Genomic DNA, 20,073 nt, shown 5'->3' with positions numbered 1-20,073 from the left:
ACGTTCCCATTTAACTTAAGGCCCCTCCTTCGAGCCTTCTACCTTTCCCTTCTCTCTCCTACACTGGACCACCCTGGTCGCCGCCACTCCCCCTCCCCAACTGTGCACATTCCTCAAGGGGTTCGGCTCCACTTGGATGCTGGGAGGTTGATGGGGGGCAGGGAATGGTCAGCCCTGCACCCCTGTGCTGCGCCAGGCCAAAGAAGGCTAACTCTGGGGCCTCTGCTCTAAAACGGAGGTCTTTGTGCTCAAGTCAATGAGTCGAAATGGGGAAGAAGCTAAGCCAGATCGGGGAACCACTAAGAACCTTCTCACTCCAGCCTGGGGACTGGGACGTGTCCTGGGCTCGCTGACCTCAGCGTCTCTGGGGGAACATCACTCTCGACAGAGCATCCTCTCAGAGAACCACATCTTGGCATGGATGGTGGGCCTGTAAGAAGCCTTGTCAAATAGACCCTCGGGGTCAGGTTTGTCAGCGAAGTCTGTTTGTTTTTAAATCTCCCAAAAGAGCTTTCTACAAACTCTGGACTTGTTGTAGTTTCGAGGGAAAGAGAGCCCAGAGAGGACAGGTCTGGGAGAGAGGTTTGACTGTCTAGCCTTTCAAAACAAAACAACCTGAAATGGTCCATCCCAGTTGCAGCGTGGAAGCAAAATAAATATCCCAGCTGCAGTGTGATGGAGAAACGGGCCTCTCAACTCCTGGCTGTTGGGGCTGGAGCTGGGGAGGGACTCACTGGGCACCTGCAGTGGCCTAACTGCCAGGGAGATTGTGAGTGGATGGGGCTGGGAGATACAGTTTTGTAGACCCATCACTGGGCAAATGTGAGCCAGGAGGTCTGAGCTCCGGTTTTGACTTTGTCTGCGTGTGACCTCAAACAGGGCACCTCCCTGACTGGCCTACGATTGTTCAGGCACCTTTAAAGCCTTCTCAGACTTGGCCCATCAACCCTAACCACTGTGATCTGTCTGTCCTTTCCTCCAGGACACTACCTTCTCCCCTTACGCCTTCCAGGCCCAAGGAGCGGTTTGTGTTGGAATTGCTTCAAAGCTCCACTCCGGCCATCGAGTCGCCACGTTGTAAGTACTGACTGTGGCTAAATTGACCCCGCCCGCATCACCGACATCTCCACTCCAGCTCAGCAGGCTCTCCAGCCAAGGAAAGCCCTCGGGCACACTCATGGGGCCCAGAGACCGGGTGGGGAAGCCATCTGTCCGACAGGCCTAACAGATTCCGCGGCCACCTCGGTCCTCTGGCCACACTCAGGGTGGTGGAGCGCCGGTTCTGTGGCGGTGGGCGCAGGCTAGGTCCGAGGGGCCCTCGGAACTGGTGGGACCTCTAAGCCCCAACGCCGATCTCTGCAGCCAGTGCAGCCAGGCGGGTCTCAGCTTGCTGCACTCCCCTCCTCCTACCCTCCCCCCCCCCAAAGTACTAGTTCCCACCTCCAGCTGCTGCGGCCTCCAGCGCCCGAGGCTGAGGTCCGGGTGGGAGATCCCCCACCTTAACGACCTCACCGCCCCAGCAAGCCGAGCGGCCTTTACAAACCGTAGTAAACATTTTATTTACAAGTTTGTGTCGTCCTATGTGCAGCTCGTCCTTGAGCCACGGCCCCGAGTGCGGGGAGGAACTGTTTCGTCCAACACTTCACAGTGTGAACTGCTCGCGGCCGGGGAGAAGTGTTTGGCCGGCGCGGGGGAGGGGAGGGGGCCTCGGGCGGGGGCACTGAGACCCCCCTCGGCTCTGGGCACCTGCGCGGCGGCGACGGGCAGGTGGGACCGCAGGGAAGGGCGCTCCGCCGCGGCGTCGCCCTGGCCCCATTGCCAACGCAAAGCAGGCGCGAAGTCCGGTCCACCCTGGGCGGCAGGGGGCGGCACGCGGGCCCCGGGGCCCCTCGCCTCGCGCAGTCTACAGGCCGCCCAGCGGCGCCGGGGCGGGCTCGGGGCTCTGCGGAGCGCCGCTGAGGGTGGGCTGGGGCGCGGGCAGCAGCTCCGAGGCGCCGCCGCCGCTACCCGCGCCGCCGCCGCCGCCAAGGCTGCCGAAGCCGAAACTGCCGCCAACGCCGCCGCCGCTTCCTGCGCTCCCGCCGCCGCCGGCCGGGAGGAGGGCGCCGGCGGCCGAGGCCTTGATGACCGTGGTCTGGTGCAGTGACCGCTCGGCCCCCTCGGTCCGCTCCGTGTCGCTGGGGGCCATGTCCAGAGACTCGGAGTCGCTGCTCTCGCTCTCGGCCTCGCCCTCCGAGCGGCTGAGGCTCCGCTCCTCTTGCTCGCCGTCGGCGGCCGCGGCGCCGCCCGACGGCTTCTCGCCCGCCTCCTTGTCCTTGTCCTTCTGGGCCTGGGCCTCCTTGGAGTGCCGCCACTTCATCCGCCGGTTCTGGAACCACACCTTCACCTGCGCCGCACCAGGTGGGGAGACAAGAAGGGACACGGAGATGAGACGCGGGCTCGCCGCACTCCGACTCGCGCGCGGCCCGGAGCCGCGGTCCCCAGCTGTCTGCCACCGGCCGGGCCCTGTGCCCGGCGCAGGGGCCGAGAGGCAGCCCCGGGAAACGGAGGCCTTCGCCAGGGATCCTCGCCTGCGGAACCCACTAGGCCTGGTTCTCACAATGTGGCCCTCCAGACCTGATCCTGAAATGACCTGGATGCTTGTTGGAAAGCAGAGGAAGGACGATTTTCTACTCCAAATCAATGCGTCTTAGCCCGACTCGAGTCAGGGCTCTCCGAAAATCTGATTTAAATTATGGACCCCTAGCCCAGAAAAAGATACCCATGATTTCAAGAGTTTGGTGAACCAACGTTAACAATTTCTGCTAAGCTGGTCCGCCCCTCTACTGCCTCTACCCAAGGCAAGTTTCTACGAAAGCAGTTCTTGTTAAGGAGAAACCGTGGGGAGAACAGAGGGGAAAGAGGGTTCAAAAGAGTTAGTCTCAGTGGGGGGGGGGGGGGGGCACCGCTGGACCTTCAGCAGAAGAGCATTTCCTTGGCAGGTAGGTACTCAGAAACCGATAAAGTCCTGCGCCTGCCTGGGATAAACTGATCCTTCAGCGGGCTTAGAAAATGCTGGAATGAAACCTGTGCAGAGTGGAAGAAGGGGGTAGGGATGGGGTGGAGAATCTATATAAATATATACAATCCCCTGGGGGACCTAGTGCTGTTCACACAAGTTCCAGCTTCCCTTTTAAAAATAACATCCACAGCTGGTGGAAAACGGCTGGGCTCTTCCAGTGTGTGCTGGGGGGGGGGGGGGGAGTTGTGTAATGGAGGACAGAAAGGGGGGGGTAACCTAAAGGAGCTATGAAAAGGTGACTGCGTTTGGCTTCTGCTCTACTCAGAACATTCAGCACCCAGGGAGCAAAGGCCACTGCTGTGGGGTGTGGAAGCAAAGTGCCTCTTCTATTTCCGGGGGAAAAAAAAAAAAAAAAGGTCCAATTCTTGAATTTGAAAAAAAGAAAAAACTTGAATTCAAACACGATCAATTCGCCATTGCCTTGCAAAAAAAAAAAAAAAAAAATCCAAGTAGGCAGAAGCTGCTGAAATGCTCTTAGGTATTCTAAGAAAATCTTTTTTTTTTTTTCTTTCTCTCACTCCCCCCCCCCCCAGAGATTTTCTTGAGAGCCTGTGCCGTTAGAAAATCGGACAGACGGTGGTGGCTCTGCTCTAAGGGCACTCCTCACCCTACTAAGTAATTCCGTTTGAAATGATGTTTTCACTTCCTCACAAATGGGGATTTCACAATCCAGCGGCAGCAGGAGGAGGAGGGAGGAAGGGGGGGGGACCAACAACAATCTCTTGACTTTGGATTTTTATCTCTTCTGAAATAAATTGCCTCCTACAGCGAATTGCACTACAGTCGAGTACATAATTATTATCTCCTGCGGCCTATTCGCTTTCTCTGCTGTTCTTTCGCCTTCTGGCCAAAATAAACATGCTTCGGTTGTTGACATACATCTTTGGGGATGGGCTATTCTTTCCGTCCTTCTCACCCCCACTTCCCCCCTCCTCCTGCCTCAAGTTTCGACGTGTGCGAGGTCTCGAGAAATTCAAGACCCTGCGTTTCCCCCGCAGAAGCAGAGTGGGCCGGGGCGGAGGGAGCCCTGGGGCTAGGCCGCGCCCCGAGGGCGCGGTGCGCGGGCGCCTGAACCGGCTTACCTGCGCGTCGGTGAGGCCCAGCATCGCGGCCAGCTGCTTTCGGTCGGGCTTCGTCACGTACTTCTGAATCTCAAACCTTTTCTCCAGGCCTTTCCTCTGCAGGTTGGAGAAGACAGCCCGTGACCATGAGCGCTTCCTCTTGTACGTCTGCGGCATGGTGTCCTTCGTGAGCACAGCGTAGGGACCTGCCACCAGGCGGTAGCGGGGGCAAGAGAAAGACAGGAGGGCCGCGTCAGTGCCACGTCCGCGGTCTGCGGGCCCGGGACTCACCGCGCTGCTTAAGACTTGTTTTTGCGTTAACATCTGCCCCCCACCCCGCCCCGCATTCGGATAGCCCTTCTCGCAGACTGGGAATGGCCTGTCTAAAATGGAATCCTACAGCTCTTGAGACTTTAGGCGTGAGGCCTAAAGCAAGTGTGGAATGGAGAAGCCGGAGCTTCATCGATTAATGCCAAAGGGAAAATATCAGCCAAATGCGCGGCCTTTGGGCATGCAAAGATTTGGCGAAAACGTCGGTTGGGCCTTAGGATGTAGAGAAGACAGCTTTGACTCTCGTGTGTGTGTGTGTGTGTGTGTGTGTGTGTGTGTGTGTGCGCGCGCGCGCGCGCATAAGTTCTTGCAAACGTGTGCGCCGACAGAACCTCTCCTTGGCCAAAGTGTTTGAAGTCATTCCAAATTGTGTGTATGTTAAAAAAACAACACCTCTGGCTGCATTTTCAAGCCCCTCTCTGGCGGCAAGACTAGGGAAAGCCCCTTCACCCCACCCGCCCACGGCCTCCCTGGGTCCCCCACCCTCTGCCCCCGGGAGCCAACCGAGGGGTGAGCTAGCTAGCTGAGAACTCTTTCGGTTTCTGTCTCCGGGCTTGGTAGCCTCCTGCACCGACCCCGGGTTGGCTGAACCTCGGTGGCCACGCCAGGCGTCAGTCCTGAATGAGCAGTCAGTCGACCCGCCCCGTCAGGCCGTCGCTCAGCGGGGTTTCCGTACCTGGGAACGTGTCTTGAAACTGATGTTGGACTGAATTTCTCGGGTTCGAGCTTAAGGGGCTCAGGATGGCAGAAGCCTCGTTAATGGGATCTAGAGACGCGAAGAACTGGCCGGCAGAAGGCTGCAGGCCGGGAAGGTGTACGCCTGCGGGCCGCCCGCTGGTTAGCAGGGACGTGAGGTCTGGGGAGGAGGGAAAAGAAGAGCTGGTTACACCTCGGGCAAACCCATACTCTCCGGCTGAGTTGTCCCTCCCCTGCCACCTCGATTCGGTTTCCCTGCAGCAAAGTCGCGAGAGACCTTGTCTCTACCCCCAAAAGCCCTCTCTCCCCGACCGAGGCCAAGGGGCGATGCACAAAATGTTCCCATGTGTAGCACACACGTCCACGTCCACACATATAGCAAGGAAGGGCTTTATATAAAACGGCCAAAAGGCAGTCACTTTCAGGAGACCTCCACCCTCCCCCGTGAAGGAGCCCCCACTCTGCTGAGGGGCGATTTTGTTTATCTACATTCTTTGAGTGGCATTTCACTAGAAATCAGATAAATGGAAGGGAAAGTGTTCCCCGAAAGGGTTTCCCCTGTCAAATTAATATAGCTCACTCTCTAGATATGTGATTCAAGAGACAGAGAATAGCCATTTTAGCGAATATTTATGCCAACGGATTTTAGGAATAATGATTCTGTGACGTGTGTTTTTTAAAGCATCCCTGGAAACTTTTTTTTTTTTGTAATGCAGAGCAGGTGAGTTTTACACCTAACGTTTCACAGTCTTCTTACAATTCATTTTCTTCTCCCTCATTTTACAGACTTGTCCTTAATTGTGAAAATACTCAAAGGCATCCCAAACGGCCCTGGGACCTGGGAGTGCGCCAGGGCCGTGGTCAGAGGCCTGCAGCCTCTAGCCCAAGACCTACCTCTCAGCGTGTTGCCTTCCTTGACTTTGGGGTCAAATTCTGCAGACAAAATGCGGTCAATTCCAAATTTGAGGTCCTTGCTGGAGGGGGCCGGGGCCGAGCCGCTATGGGGGGGATTCGGGACCCCCCGCGCCCCAGAGGCCGGAGGCTGCAAGGCGCCAGCCCGAGGTGGAGGCGGAGGCTGCTGCTGCTGCGGTGGTTGTTGCTGCTGCTGTTGTTGCTGTGGGTGATGGTGGTGGTAGGCGGCTGAGAGCGGAGACAGCCGCTGCGGGAAGCCAGCCGGGACTTCGGAGGGCGCCACCACCGGGGTGGGTCGAAGCGGGGATCTGGCGGCAGCTTGGAAAGAGGCGTGCGGGTGAGCCGAGCCCAAGTGCGCGGTGAGGGCGGCGGCCGAGGCCCCCGCCAGACCCTCCGGGGCCGCCCCCGGCTCCCCCACGCCGGCGTGCAGGATGTCTGCGATGCAGAAGGAGGGTTTCTTGACCGCGGCGGGGTCCAGGGGGAAGGAGCAGCCGCCCGGGCCGGCCGAGGAGCAGTAAGCGGCCGACCAGAGGCTGAAGTTGGAGGCGTAGAAGGGAGCCAGCCCGGCGGCGAACATTCTGGCTGGGTGCGCCGAGCGCCGCCGCGGCCCGGCCGGGCCCGGCCGGGTAGCTGGGTGGGTGGGTGCGCGGGGAGGGGCGCTCTGAGTCGCGGAGGCGGCGGCAGCCCAGCCGAGGACGATCCGCTTTCGCTTCTCCGTCCGCACTGAAGACAGGCCAGGGAGCCCTAGCGCCACCGAGGGAGGAGGCGAGGCCCGGATCCCGGCCGGTCACAGCCTCGGCCCCTGGCCTCACTTTAAAGGCGGCGAGGCGCCCGCGCTCCCCGCGGGCCGGAGGCGAGCGAGGGGCTCTGGAGCTGCTAGGCGGGCAGGGGCCGCGGCTCCGCACACTCCAGGGAAGCCGGGGAGACAGGGGCCGGGCACCGAAAGAAAACCCAAACAGCTAAGCCCTGCGAGCTAAATTTAAAACAACAACAATAATAATCCGTTAGCTTAAAAAAAAAAAAAAGTAATAAGAGAAAAAAAAAAAAAAAACTCCTCTCTAAAAACTCCCAAAGTTTTGGCAGGAGCTTCGGAGTCAGACCCAGGGTAGGACCTCGATCCGAGCGCTCATTGGTCATCCTCGTGACCAATGGGAGCGGGAAGTGGAGGGGAATTGGGAAAGAGGGGCGTGGCCCGCTTCCTCGGCCACGCCCCCGGCCACGCCAAAGTGTTTGCTGCTGCCGCGTGGGCTGAGCAGGGTCCCGCGCGTAAGGGCCCGGGCGGCGGCTGCAGGGATTTGTGGCCCTCCACTAACTTCTGCAGCTCCAACCCGGCATCGGACGTGGAGGGTTGGTCCCAGCGCTCCTGGGGCGCTTGCCCAGAGCAGCTGGTGCTCCCGTGTATTTTCACGGGTGCAAAGCCCGCCTCCTGGCACGGGGAGGCGGCCCCCTGGGTTCCCTCCTCCTGATTTCACTCGGGCCTGATTTTTCTTCACTCAGCCTTTATCCCGAAAGTCGATGTCCTCATCCTTCGTGGGCTCCGGCTGCCAAGCTGCTCAGCTCTGAGCTCTGGCGCGGGAGAGCTGGGGCGCGGAGTCCCCGCCCAATTTAGCACCGCGTCAGCCTTGCTGCCTCCGAGACCTTCAGGGAAGAGAGGAGGGGCGGTCGCAAATTAGCTTTATTCCAGGCTGTCACGCAGTGACAACTTGGACGAGTAACTTTTCAAACAAAATAAGATGGATGTCTCCGAACGACTCCCTTGGTCTCAGCCAAACCCTCCCGGGAGCCTCAGACGACAACAAAACAGGCCGCCGTCCCGAAACCCGGGAAAGCGGCACGCGCGTCCCCTCCTCTGCTGCACCTTGTAGGAAATGTCACCCTCTCAGCTCCACCACAGCCCCAGATCACGTGGGGTCCATTGTTTTGCAAGCGCCCACAAGAGCACATTTCCTTGGGGTTAAATACTACTTTCAATTCAGTGACGGTTTCCCCAGGAACCCCTTGGGCCTGGTCGGAAAAGAAGACGAAGCGGAGTCGACGTCTTCCATTCGTGCTTTGGGTCTTTAGAGCGTAGGGTGGGTGTAGTGGGGGTTTTCTGCAACATCAACATCTCTATTTTAAGAATTCGTTCTCTTTTAAATTACAGTCAGAATGGATTTCCCCACCCCTCTCCCAAACAAACCACAGGCCACCCAGATGAGTTCTTCTTGCACATTTTCAGGAAGAAAATAAAATAATAACAATAATGAAACACGAAATCTTTTGTTTTCGATTGTCCTAATAAGCATCTCCTAACAGAACTTCTGCGCTTCTATGGTATTTCTTCCCCCCCCCCCCCCCCCCCCCCCCGCGCAAGAAAACTTTTAATATAGTTGCAGTAAAGCTTCTGTGACATTTTTTATTTCACTTCAGCACCAAGAGGTCTTACCAAACAAACCCAGAGGCAACAGAACTTGCCATGCCTATGTCAAGGCTCAGGATGTGGGCTAATTAAATATATTTCTAGTCGTTTCTAGACTTTTGTTGCAGCTGCTGTCATTTTAAGCTTTTGACTTTCTCCTGGAAAGTAATTAATCGCTGATCAATCACTTCCGTCCGGTCAGCACTGGAACACCGCCTCCCGCCCATTCCCTACCCGCGCCCCCATCCCCTCTCGGTCTTTCTCTCTCCCTCTCGGGGTCTCCCTCTCTCCTTTTATTAAAGGACATGCCTGGCTCCATGCAGCAAGGACAGAGGTGTTGTTTCCAGAGATGGAATGGAGCGGTGGGATCTGCTGAGGACACGGGCACCTGGGGTAAGAGATCTAGGAAGTCCAGTTCTGTTTCTAGCCAGAGGCAAAGGAGTGACAGGCATAAGCCGCTTGGGGCGTTGGACCCTCCTTGAAATGCTCCAGTGGCGATGTTTCAGGCCGAGGCCGGGGATTCTGGCGAGACTCCGCTGCAAGGGCGCTGCCTCGCTGTGACTTCACGGCTCCCAGGGCCGGTCACCAGCGCAAGTGTGTTGAGGGACGGCCATACACCCTTTTTTCTTGTGTTTTCTAGTGTCACTTCTAATTCCAATTTGACCGCAAACCTTCAAACAGCGGCCTAAGTTCAAACTCAAGTTTCTACAGGCCTCACCCCTGCCTCCCGCCCCCAAACAAGACGCGTCCCTCAGGGGGCGGGTGGGTGCAGGGTGCGGACTAAGCGGAACGCGCGCCCCTGGGGTGTCCTGAGGCATCCACGACCCGCGTCTGCAGCATTCGAAGGCCTCGAGCGCGGGGTCAGGCGGGACTGGCGAAGGCAAGGCCCGGAGGGGGGTTTTCCTGCAGACTCCTAGCCACGCCGCGCGTTCCTCTCTGTCCCCGAAAGCCCCCTCCCCCCTGGTTTGGCTGTAAATTGCAACTTCTCGAGCGCTCTCCTCTGCTCTTCCAGGCCCTCGGCCCCCTTGCAACCGCGTCAGCGCCACCCGGGCCTACTCTGAACTCTGGAGGGAAACGCAAAAAAAAGGAAACCTTTGGAACGACCCCCTGCTTCCCCCCACCCCCCCCCCACCCCTTTCCCGGGATCAGGTCTCGCCGCTGCTGGCCCCTCGCTCCCTTCTGAGTCCGCTGACTCCCCTCCTCCTTACTGCCCACCCCTCAGAACCAAGAAAGCGGCAGGAAACCCCGGGCTCGCCGGAGTTCAGGTCATCTCCTGTTTTTTGATGGGCTCAAACTCGTACTAAATGAGCGGATGTGCCTGCGAGATTGGTCTCAAAATAGAAGCGGCCTTAGTATTTTAGGATACTGCAGAAATCCTTATTTCTTCCGGAGAAAAACTCTATAATGACTCCTAGCACTTCCCCTTTCAATATTTGTGCAACTTTATCTCCACCGACAAGTTGCTCGGGTGACGCAAATCCGCCCTTGTGTATTACAACTACCAAAATAAATGCGCGGAAATCAATTCCCTTCTAGCAATGAAAATATAAATATACAGCTGCGACTTTCCCCTTTAATCTTTGCTTTCCGAGCGGCTCCGAGCTGTGGCGAAATGAACTGGTCCAGAGCAATTGAGACGGGCGGGGGAGGCCCTGGGGGCAGAGGCGAGGGCTCCCGGGGGCCTGGTAGCCACGAGGCTCCAGGCTCGAGCAGGAGTAAAGAGGGCCTCCCTTAAGCGAATTAATTTGAGCTTAAATGTGGCTGCGTTGCCTTCGGCGAAGCGCAACTGTAAAGACAATTTCATCTGAGGCCGCAAAGCTGTGCTGGCAAATTACAATTGACAATAGAGAAACAGAAGTACTTGTTTACACTCAAAGGCCACAATAGCTGGGGTTTCTGATCAATTCTGATGGCTGTCTGTAATGCATTCCACTCTCCCCTTTTGCTGGGTACACCCAGCCAGAAACTATTTCACCATACTGGGAATGGACAATGCCAGATAAGATTCCTTTCATAATGTAACATTTTTGCTTATGGGGATGGCATCTAGGGTTGAAAGAAGGGGCAGAAAACAGAGGTTTCTGCATTGACTGAAGCAAGAGGGGTCCCCTTACCCTTTGGCTGTCCCTTGAGCCTCTATATTTAAAGCAGCAGTGCAAATTCTTGTCCCAAACCTGGGGACACAAATACACACCAACTGAGCCTAAAAGCTCAAAGAGAGTGAACGCTGACCTTTGTTTATTGTAGTGACATAACTCTACAAGGGCTTATGCTGTCCAGATCTGCTATCTGCTTTTGTTGTGGGTTTTTTTTTTTTTTTTTCTTTTTCTGGTACACTCTAGGCAAAATAATGTGCTAGGTAATTGCTCTGTGGACTTGGGGACTCTCCCTGGCCCTTAAAATGTTTTAAAATATTTCAATCACAGTACCTCGTGGTTTCAAAGACAAAGAAGGAAATCACTAAACATTTCACAGTCAAAAAGAGAAGGAAGCCTAGCTTACCCAGCCGAGGATATGAGAGATTTCCAATAATGTAGGAATCTGCTTATATTCTGCTGTCATTCTGTCAGCTGAAGATTTATAGACTGTGGGGCTCAGCCCTCACATTTGGTGGTAGGTATGGGACTTCTGTTCCTTGTGGATGCTACATACTGGAGTTGAGGACTCTAGATACTACACACACACACACACACACACACACCCCTGGGATTATTTTAAGCAGACCCCAACTCCCCTTTCCTGGAGACTTTAGTTAATCCAGAACTAAATAAAGTTCCTAAGTTTTTCTGAACATAGTTAGACTTTGATATGGGGTAGGAAAGGCAAATCACAGTGTGACAGCACTACAAGGTCCATAGCCACTGGATTTCTTCCTTTGCCCTGTTCTCATTCCCCAGGTGTGGCTGACTTATAGGTGGCCATCTCTTTGTGATCATGGCCCTGCCCTTGACCTCCTGCCCACAGCTCTGGCTTCAGAGACTCAGATAGCGTTCTGGGTCTGATCCCATTTGTGGTTTCCTCTCACAGAGTTTCTCACCTATTTCCTTCCCTCCGTTACTAGGATGTACCACTGCACACACGTGTACTACTCCCCCCCCCCCCATACACACATATGCACATGCTCGTGTGCTCACTGGGGATCTTAGAGACCGAGCAGAAGAGCAAGCAAGCGGTTTGGGGTTTCCTCCTGTTGCAAAGAGCTACTTGTCTGTCTTTCCAAGTCACCTTCTCCACACGCAGCCAAGAAAGACCTCAGACCTCATAAAACTTAATAGTAGAATCCATTTCAACAGGGCACAGTGTAACAAAGACTCACATATAGTTGCAGTGAAATCATGTCCCCAGAAGAGTAAACTATGAGAGACCATCTTTAACACATAAGATTTAGTGCTTCCTTCAACAGATTCTGTTTGGTAGCTGGGAGAGAGCTTGCACACTCTCAGCGGATTAGCCTTGTGGAAGCTGGGTGGGTTGCCTAAATTACCAGATCCTAATAGCCAGGGTTTGGTCTCTAGTGAGTGAGCTGAATGTTAAGGTTGGAGAAGGAGGTGTAGGTGAAAATCATACATTCAAAACAACTTCGGTGTTGAGAGGGGAAAAAGCAAATCACTCCCAAAGTTATATTTCCCTAACCAAACAGTCAAGCAAACAAACAAAACCTTTCTTTCTTTTGAGATAAGTTTTCTAACGTATAGCATAGGTTCCGAAGACGGAGAGGGACTAAAAGGCAGGAATGGAAGGGGCCCTTGGAAGGGAGAGGGTCCTGGAGCCAATGACAGCTCTGTAGGCAGAGCCAGAGGGTTGTCTCCACCTCTGTCCCAATCTGCCCACCTGCACCCCACCAGGATTGAGACAGCTTTGCATTTGGTGGCAGACTCCTGCCGGCCCTGTCTGGCCCCCACCAGGCCCCAGCATCCCCTACACCCCTTGGTGAGCCGGCGGAGTACCAAAACTCGGTTCTCTGCTGACACCTGCTGGGCCATCTCTACATCGTTGCCTGGCTGTGCCCGTCCTGTGCCAGCAACGTTGTTGTGATGCAAGCTGACGCTTCCTTTTGCGAAAACACACGTTTCTAAAATCGGTGAGCACCAGCAGCTGTTGCCCTTGATATTGCCAGCAATATGGAAAGATCTTGTATTATGTCTTTAAAGTGACCGCAAGAAAGCGGTCACCCTTTCGGACTAATACCTTACATTTTACAGATCTCGAGCCCAGTTGACATAAATCATCTCACCTGTTCTTTAAAATAACCAATTGTAAGGATGCAGAGGAGGTACGATTATCCCTGTTTGGGTTTAGGATGTTGCTCCTCAGAGAGGTTAAGTGGCTTGCCCGAGGTTGCATAGTTAGGAAATGGTGTTTGTTGCCGGGAGTAGAGGCTACATGTTCTGACTCATCAGCCAGAGCCATACCGCTCGGCCAATTTCTTGAGGGGAAACCGTTCATTCAGAGGAAAAACTCTTGCCCGCAATCAGAATGTGCACTGGCTTCAGGCAGAGGCCGGAGGGTAGAATTGTGTCTAACCCAGGAACCGAGGCTGTCCCAAGAACACTGTCAAGCAAGGGCAGGTTGGCGACTTCGTTATGAATGTGTGACCAGATGTATCAGGCAGCCCCCGGGCTCACCATATGTTTCTCCCCTTCCTCTCAAAGTAGCTGAAATCCAACTCCTGGAGGATTCCTTCTTTGGAGAAGAGGCATCATACTATGAATTTGTGTCTGACCCTTCTCATTGTGCAAATACCTGAGGGTAAGGAGCTGTTTTGACAAGGAGAAGCCAGGAGGAGGTTCTGAGCTTAAGATACAAACAAGGACACAGACCTTAGTGGGGCACCCAGGGCGCAGCATTATAAAGAGCATTGGACACGGCCCCTTGCAGGGCCCTAAAGAAGGGATTAGAAGATGCTGTGTCCGTTTATCCAGAGTCTGTCCTCTGTCTACAAGTGCTCTAAGCGGGCACTCCCCACGCTGGAGCTCTGATACTCATTTTCTCCCACCAGCACCAAATAGTTTTGTAGGATTTCAGTGCCTTGTTGAACTATACAGTAAGAATAATCTTTCACTCCTGAAGCTCATAGTTATATAAGAGTATAAGCATTATACGATTATTTCTTTTAGATACAGGTATTTCATGGCTGGAAGCTCTTTTATCCGAGTCATAGGTATGGCAAATGCTTATGGTACTCGTCTTTATGGGTCTTGAAAGAGAATCAGAGTCGTAAAGAAGCAGAAAGGCGAGCCTGGATTTACAGAAGACTTCAGCGGGACCGGGATTCTCCTGCTAACCAGTATTCACCTAGCTCAGCCTGGCCTCAGACACTTTGGTCCCAGGACACACAGGGATGGCCCAAACTAAAGCACAGGTGATGGGGGTAGATGGAGATTAGGGGAAGAATTTAAAGATGCTTGGGAGGTAGAATGGACAGGCAGAAAAGACCAGCTTTAAACCGTTCCTGTTAAAGAACATATTGTATCCCAACACAAATATCACCGTGTTCAATCATAAATGTGTAGATGAAGAACCCGTCGCTAATTTAACACCCAGCTTTATGGTTTTTCTCTTGCCCAGATGCTTCCTGTATTGGGAGATGCCACCAACACATGCATGAGTCTTCAAAGTGAGCAGTTGTGTTTGAGTTTGTACTTTTGAGCCCAGGACTAATTGTTGTGTTTATTTGTAATTAAGACATGTAAATAAGCTGTTAGGTTCGGAAGCATTTACAAAACACGGCAAATATTTACAAAACAGAAATATTTACAAAAGCACAGTTTGGTGAGTTGGGAAGGCCACTAGCCTGTTAAGGAAGGCAGAGTTTAGAGCCTAATAGTATTACAATACCCTCACTTTTTAGAAAATAAAAGCCCAGTAGGGTATGTTTAATCTTGCTTTTCCTTTCGTGGTGAGATTTAACAGCACTTTGCCAGTAAAATGAGAAATCACCTCACTTTGAATGTGAGAACTCTAGGTGATGAAGAAGAACACCATCACGGAATCAACTGCCATTTTAGGACATTATTAGTTCTAGTTCCTTCCCTGCAATCCCCTTAATGGACCTCACTGGATTGTTTGCTCGTTGTGGTTTTCAAAATCCCCAAAAAAAAAGAGTTTTACTTCAAGAATACCAACATTTCAGATGAGGACTTATACTATTAAATGAAGGCTTAATCTTGGCTGAGAAATCATGGAAGCAGGCAGCAAACACAAAAATTAACCTGTCACACGCAGGTGACTCTTTCTTTACACTCGGAGTAAGGGAATGGTTGACGATTACCCATGGAATTCCAGCCCAAACTCTCAGAAAAAGTTGGTTTGCTGGGACAAGCTTATGTGAATGATTCCCTGACTTCTCCATGTATATCTAGCTACCTACTCAAAACCTCTGCTGTTGGTCTCATCTGTACCTCACACTTGCTGTCCCAGAATGAGCTCATCATTTACCTCTCCAAACTGCTTCTCCTCCAGGGTTCTTGGTAAAGTCACCCTTGCCCCCCCCCCCCGACTTTTTCTTTCTTTTTTTTTAATGTTTATTTATTTTTGAGACAGAGAGAGACAGAGCATGAACGGGGGAGGGTCAGAGAGAGAGGGAGACACAGAATCGGAAGCAGGCTCCAGGCTCTGAGCTGTCAGCACAGAGCCCGACGCGGGGCTCGAACTCACAGACCCTGAGATCGTGACCTGAGCGGAAGTCAGCCGCGTAACGGACTGAGCCACCCAGGTGCCTCACTTTTTTTTTTTTTTTTTGGTTTAGTTAGTTAGTTAGTTTGTTTCAAAACCTGATCATCATCCTGGACTCTTTCTCTCATTCCGTACATCCAACCAGTCTTCCAAGTCTCGAGAACATTAAAACCCTTCCATTTTTCTCCCTCCCCTGGCCACTTCCTCAGTCCAGGCCACCATCGTCCCTCCTTCGAACTATCATGGCAGCATCCTGACCCACCTCCCTACAGCCCCTCTTGCCTCCCTTCAGTCCGCTCCATAGTCTGCAAACGCAGGGCTCTATTAACAACTCACTTCCAAGCACACCACTCCTCCGTCCGAAATCCTGCAGGTTTTCCACCTCCCTCAGCACACAGTCCCTAACCCTACACATCACCTACAGCGTTCTGCGGGGCTAGGGCCCCATCCATTTGCCCAACCCCATCCAACTCCACGGGCTTCACTCTCTGCGTGGGAGCTGAGCCAGCCCTCTCTAGATTCTATGAGTGCACCGTGCCCTCTCTGCTCTGGGGCCCATGCCGGCCCCGTCTCCTGACGCTGAAGCAGCCATCGGTCCCAGGCCCCTTCTGTCTGGCCACCTCTCACTTCCGGCTGTCAGTTTACAGGACACTTTATTTATTTATTTATTTATTTATTTATTTATTAATTTAATTTATTTTTTTTAACGTTTATTTATTTTTGAGACAGAGAGAGACAGAGCATGAACAGGGGAGGAGCAGAGAGAGAGGGAGACACAGAATCCGAAACAGGCTCCAGGCTCCGAGCTGTCAGCACAGAGCCCGACGCGGGGCTCGAACTCACGGACCGCGAGATCATGACCTGAGCCGAAGTCGGACGCTTAACTGACCGAGCCACCCAGGCACCCCTACAGGACACTTTCTAAAGAAGCCCCTTTTGATGCCAGCTAAGTAACGGCTGCCCCTTCCTTGCTGCCTCCCGGAGCTCCAAGCATCTCTTTGAATTGGTCCCCATCACGTCTGCAGTCTTTTGTCCACTACCTGTCCTCCGCCTATCCACAACCAGCTCTAAACTTTATGAGGACAGGGCCTGTGTTTGGGAAGCTAGTAAAGTGCCAGATATATATTAGGGGCTCAGGAAACACTCGTGGACTAGTTAAGGGTTGACGTAATGGATTGGCTCACTGCTTTCACATCTAGGTTGATTCGTTTTAGGATCTCCCATCCACTGATGTCGCATATTCTCTTGCCTGTCTTCCACTGGCCACGTGAAGAACTAAATCAAAAGACAGAGAAATGGGGCGCAATGGTCCCCCCACTCCTTTTACTTGTAATTTGGCAATTTCCTTAGTTCCAACTGCTGAAGGGGGCTGTTTGTTTACTGGGAGAGCCTGCTTTCTCACACATGGGTCTTCCCCTTATTCGAGATGTCTGGCTTTATGTAGTAGTATCGATAGAAAGCAGACAAATAGAAGGCACTAGGTAAGGTCCCCTTTTCTCTATGCAGCCCGGATCATGAAAAATTGAGGGTTATGGGAAGTGGTATAAATAGTATAGGAATGTGTTTTACACATTCCTTGTTATCTTTTGATCTGCCTGGCACCTTTTCCTTTTGGGAACTGCCTCCAAGAGCTGCGGGTGGTGGATCACGGGACCCTGCACAGGACGAGTACGCCACAGGCATACGTGCAACCAGATGCATGAGACCGCAGGGAAACCAATCAGACTCATTTTCCAAGGTTGGTGGAGAAGGTAAGAGAGAGAGGATCTCTCCCTGGAATTACTGGTTCGAAGGAAAACATGTGCCTGGATGCCCATCAAGAGCACGGAGCCTGTCGAAGAGAGGAGCCAAGAAGAACTGAGAGGCAGAGAGAGAGAGAGAGAGAGAGAGAGAGTCTGGATATCAACATCTGGTATTCGGTGTGCTGCTGAGGCTCCTGGCCACCCCTGGCAAATTTCACTATTGTGCCATTTCTTTCCAGGGCTTTGTTCCTCCCTGTTGAAAATTATGGGCTCTAACTTAGTTTCTCCCTCATTGCTCATTGCCTTTCTTTGCATAGTATCCCACAATGTGAATGTATGGTAGTATATCATTCCTATATCGATGGACACTTATCGGAGTTTTAGGGTTTTTCCCCCCATGATCAGTGATATTTTTTTGCAATAAGCACCCTTGTGTGTTGGTCCTTATATACTGGTTTCTCTCTCCCTCTCCCTCTCCCTCTATAAATATATATATAGAGAGAAGCTGGGTGTGTGTACATTTCAATATACGTATATACATACATATACATTCAAGTAGATGTTTTCAGATTGTTTTCTAAAGAGGCTGTAACAAATCACCTTCCTGCTGCCAGTCATGACATGAACCTTATTCCCCACATCCCCACCACCCGTAGATCGTATTGGTCCTTTTAGCTCCTGCCTACCTGATAAGCATCAACTGGTATCTCATTATCATTTCAACTTGCATTTCCCGGACTTCTGGCCAGAGTGCACAGTTGTCCCACCCTCTCCACGGTGGATGCTCGCCATCTTTCTTTGCCTCTCTACATGATAAACACACAGTAACTCTTGAAGTGGCCCCTGTTTTCAACACACCCTTGTCGGGAAGAATCCCAGCTCCGTGAACCCTCCTCACGAGCCCAAACCTCTCTCTCCAGCATTGGGTGCACACACTTCCTTGCCTCCCGCCTTCTATGAGGCCGTCTGTGATCAGAGCCCAGCGAGGGACACAAGACTCTGCCCAATCCACATGTGCAAACGAAAAGACATCCCTCTGTTTACATTCAGTGCCTGTGCACTACTCAAAGTGCATCACCCTGAATATTTAAAATCTTCAACCAATGAAGTATGGTTTGGAAAACAGTCCAAGGAAGGCATTTATCCAAACCGGCTCACTCTCTGGTCTTGCCCTCAATCATAACATTCAGGTCACCTTTTTCCTTTGCAGCTTGGGAGCGGGGTCTATTTTGATTGCCAGCAAAGCGCCCAACTTGAGAGCCATGACCCTCGGGACCTAAAAATGCCTCTCAGCCTTATAGGTGGCCTCCTCTCTCTAGTGCCCATCCCCCCACCCCCACCCCCGGCTCCCACCCCCATCTTTCCACAGCAGCCATGCACGATGGAGAATTCCACGGGAAAGGGGGCATCTGAGGAGCCCCTGAGGCAGGAGCCCCAGAAGGCTGAGTGGATTTTAAGTGGCTTCCCTGCAGGCACCCAGAAGCAGGCGTCCTGGACAGCAGGAAGCCTCCACACAGACAGGCCTGGCCTGTTATCCCGATCTGCTGGGAGGTAAAAGGGTATCAGCGACCCCCTCGACCCTCGTCTTTCCTTTGCCCTTCTTTCCCCTCCCCTGTAACACATACAATTGAGTCATTAATGTCATGGAGACTCTTCTGAAACTTTCCTTAGGTTTGCAAACCTATTGCCACCTCTGGGTTCAGAGACTCCTTGCTTTATGCCTCGATAGATAAAAACAGTGAGTACGAGGGCCTGATGCTCTGCTAAGCTCTTACAGATATTATCTCAGTTGATTTCAAACACAAACCTACAGGGCGCCTGGGTGGCTCAGTCGGTTAAGCGTCCAACTTCGGCTCAGGTCATGATCTCACAGTCCATGAGTTCGAGCCCCGCATCGGGCTCTGTGCTAACAGCTCAGAGCCTGGAGCCTGCTTCGGATTCTGTGTCTCCCTCTCTCTCTGCCCCTCCCCCACTCATGCTCTGTCTCTCTCTCTTTCTCTCTCTGTCAAAAATAAATAAACATTAAAAATATATACATATAGGGGCGCTTGGGTGGCTCAGTCAGTGGAGCGTCCGACTTTGGCTCAAGTCACGGTCTCGCAGTTTGTGAGTTCAAGCCCCACATAGGGCTCTGTACTGAGAGTAGGGAGGCTGCTTGAGGCTCTCTCTCCCTCTCTCTGCCCCTCTTCCACTTGCATTCTCTAAATAAATAAATAAATAAACCTTTAAAGAAAGAAAAATATAGATGTAGTCCTCAAAGTAGTTTGTCCACAGCTTTTAATCCAAATTCCAACAAATACTGTCAGCCTCAATCATTTATTTGAAAAATGAACCTGACATGGAATTAGTTGATCCTGACAGGCCTATCATGCACCTAGTTTCTATTAAGTCTGTGAGTCTCAGTCTTTGGTAGAGGCCGTTCAGGACATACAAAAGGCCTTGGTGTCATTGGTCCTGCGTTGTAACCAGTGTCAATAAATAGCAGGATCGAAGGGATCGCGTTGAGTTAGCAAAACACTGGGGAGATAGGTCTGCTCCCCTAAGCTGCTTTGTTATTTTACCAATAAATATTCAATAGTTAAGTGAATCCTCAGTATGTCCTCGGAAAAATTTGCAAGGATAGAGCTGAGAATGAGGGGCAAGTGGGTAGATGCTTATACTGAGCTTAGCATAGGTTCAGCGTCAACAGAAGCCTCAGTTGACAGGACTTATGAGTGTACTTCTCAACTTCATGCAATTACTTATTAGATCATAAATATTAACTGATGAAGTCAGACCTGGTTTTCTCCCTGTATTTGCCCAGAACCTCCTTGAGACTGGCCACAAATCTATGGTGTATTAGTTTTCGGTGCCGAGGAACGAATCACCACAAATTTAGTGGCTTGACACAAAACATGTCTTATCAGGGTAAAGATGTTTCTCAAGGCCACTATTCAATTCTGTATGTGGCCTTGGGTACAATTGACATTGTCACATGGTTTGGTTGTTTTCAATTTCCTTTATCAAAATTGCCTTTTCTTGGCCCTCCCTCATTTCTTCCTGACGAGATCTTAATATTTTCCTTATTAGTAGCTGTGAACTTTTATATATGGAAGATGTATTATGACTTTTGGTCCTATTTCCTTTTTCCCAGCTTGTGGCTTGCCTTGACTTCTTTTTTTTTTTTTTCCTTTGGCTTTGTCCCTAAACTTTAAGGAG

General features: G+C 52.3%; 1 protein-coding gene across 1 annotated transcript; it reads right to left on the bottom strand.

Annotated features, from left to right (window-relative positions):
* Positions 1 to 1,540: 1,540 nt before the first annotated feature.
* On the bottom strand, positions 1,541 to 7,793 carry HLX (H2.0 like homeobox). The gene is made up of 4 exons (XM_043567799.1): positions 6,043 to 7,793; positions 5,129 to 5,308; positions 4,144 to 4,328; positions 1,541 to 2,386 (listed from the first exon to the last, which is right to left on the bottom strand). The coding sequence occupies exons 1-4, from the start codon at positions 6,635 to 6,637 to the stop codon at positions 1,904 to 1,906; spliced, it is 1,443 nt and encodes a 480-aa protein (XP_043423734.1). The 5' UTR covers positions 6,638 to 7,793; the 3' UTR covers positions 1,541 to 1,903.
* Positions 7,794 to 20,073: the final 12,280 nt, after the last annotated feature.

Source organism: Prionailurus bengalensis, chromosome E4 (genome assembly GCF_016509475.1).
Source record: "Prionailurus bengalensis isolate Pbe53 chromosome E4, Fcat_Pben_1.1_paternal_pri, whole genome shotgun sequence".
Classification (NCBI taxonomy): Eukaryota; Metazoa; Chordata; class Mammalia; order Carnivora; family Felidae; genus Prionailurus; species Prionailurus bengalensis.
This window is presented reverse-complemented; position numbering and strand designations above follow the sequence as displayed.

Coding starts and splice junctions, on each gene's coding strand:
- HLX (XM_043567799.1), bottom strand. CDS start 6,637: ATGTTCGCCGCCGGGCTGGCTCCCTTCTACGCCTCCAACTTCAGCCTC. Junction 4,329..5,128: donor GTTTCAAGACACGTTCCCAG/GTACGGAAACCC, acceptor GCCTGGTGGCAG/GTCCCTACGCTGTGCTCACG. Junction 2,387..4,143: donor TGGGCCTCACCGACGCGCAG/GTAAGCCGGTTC, acceptor GGTGCGGCGCAG/GTGAAGGTGTGGTTCCAGAA.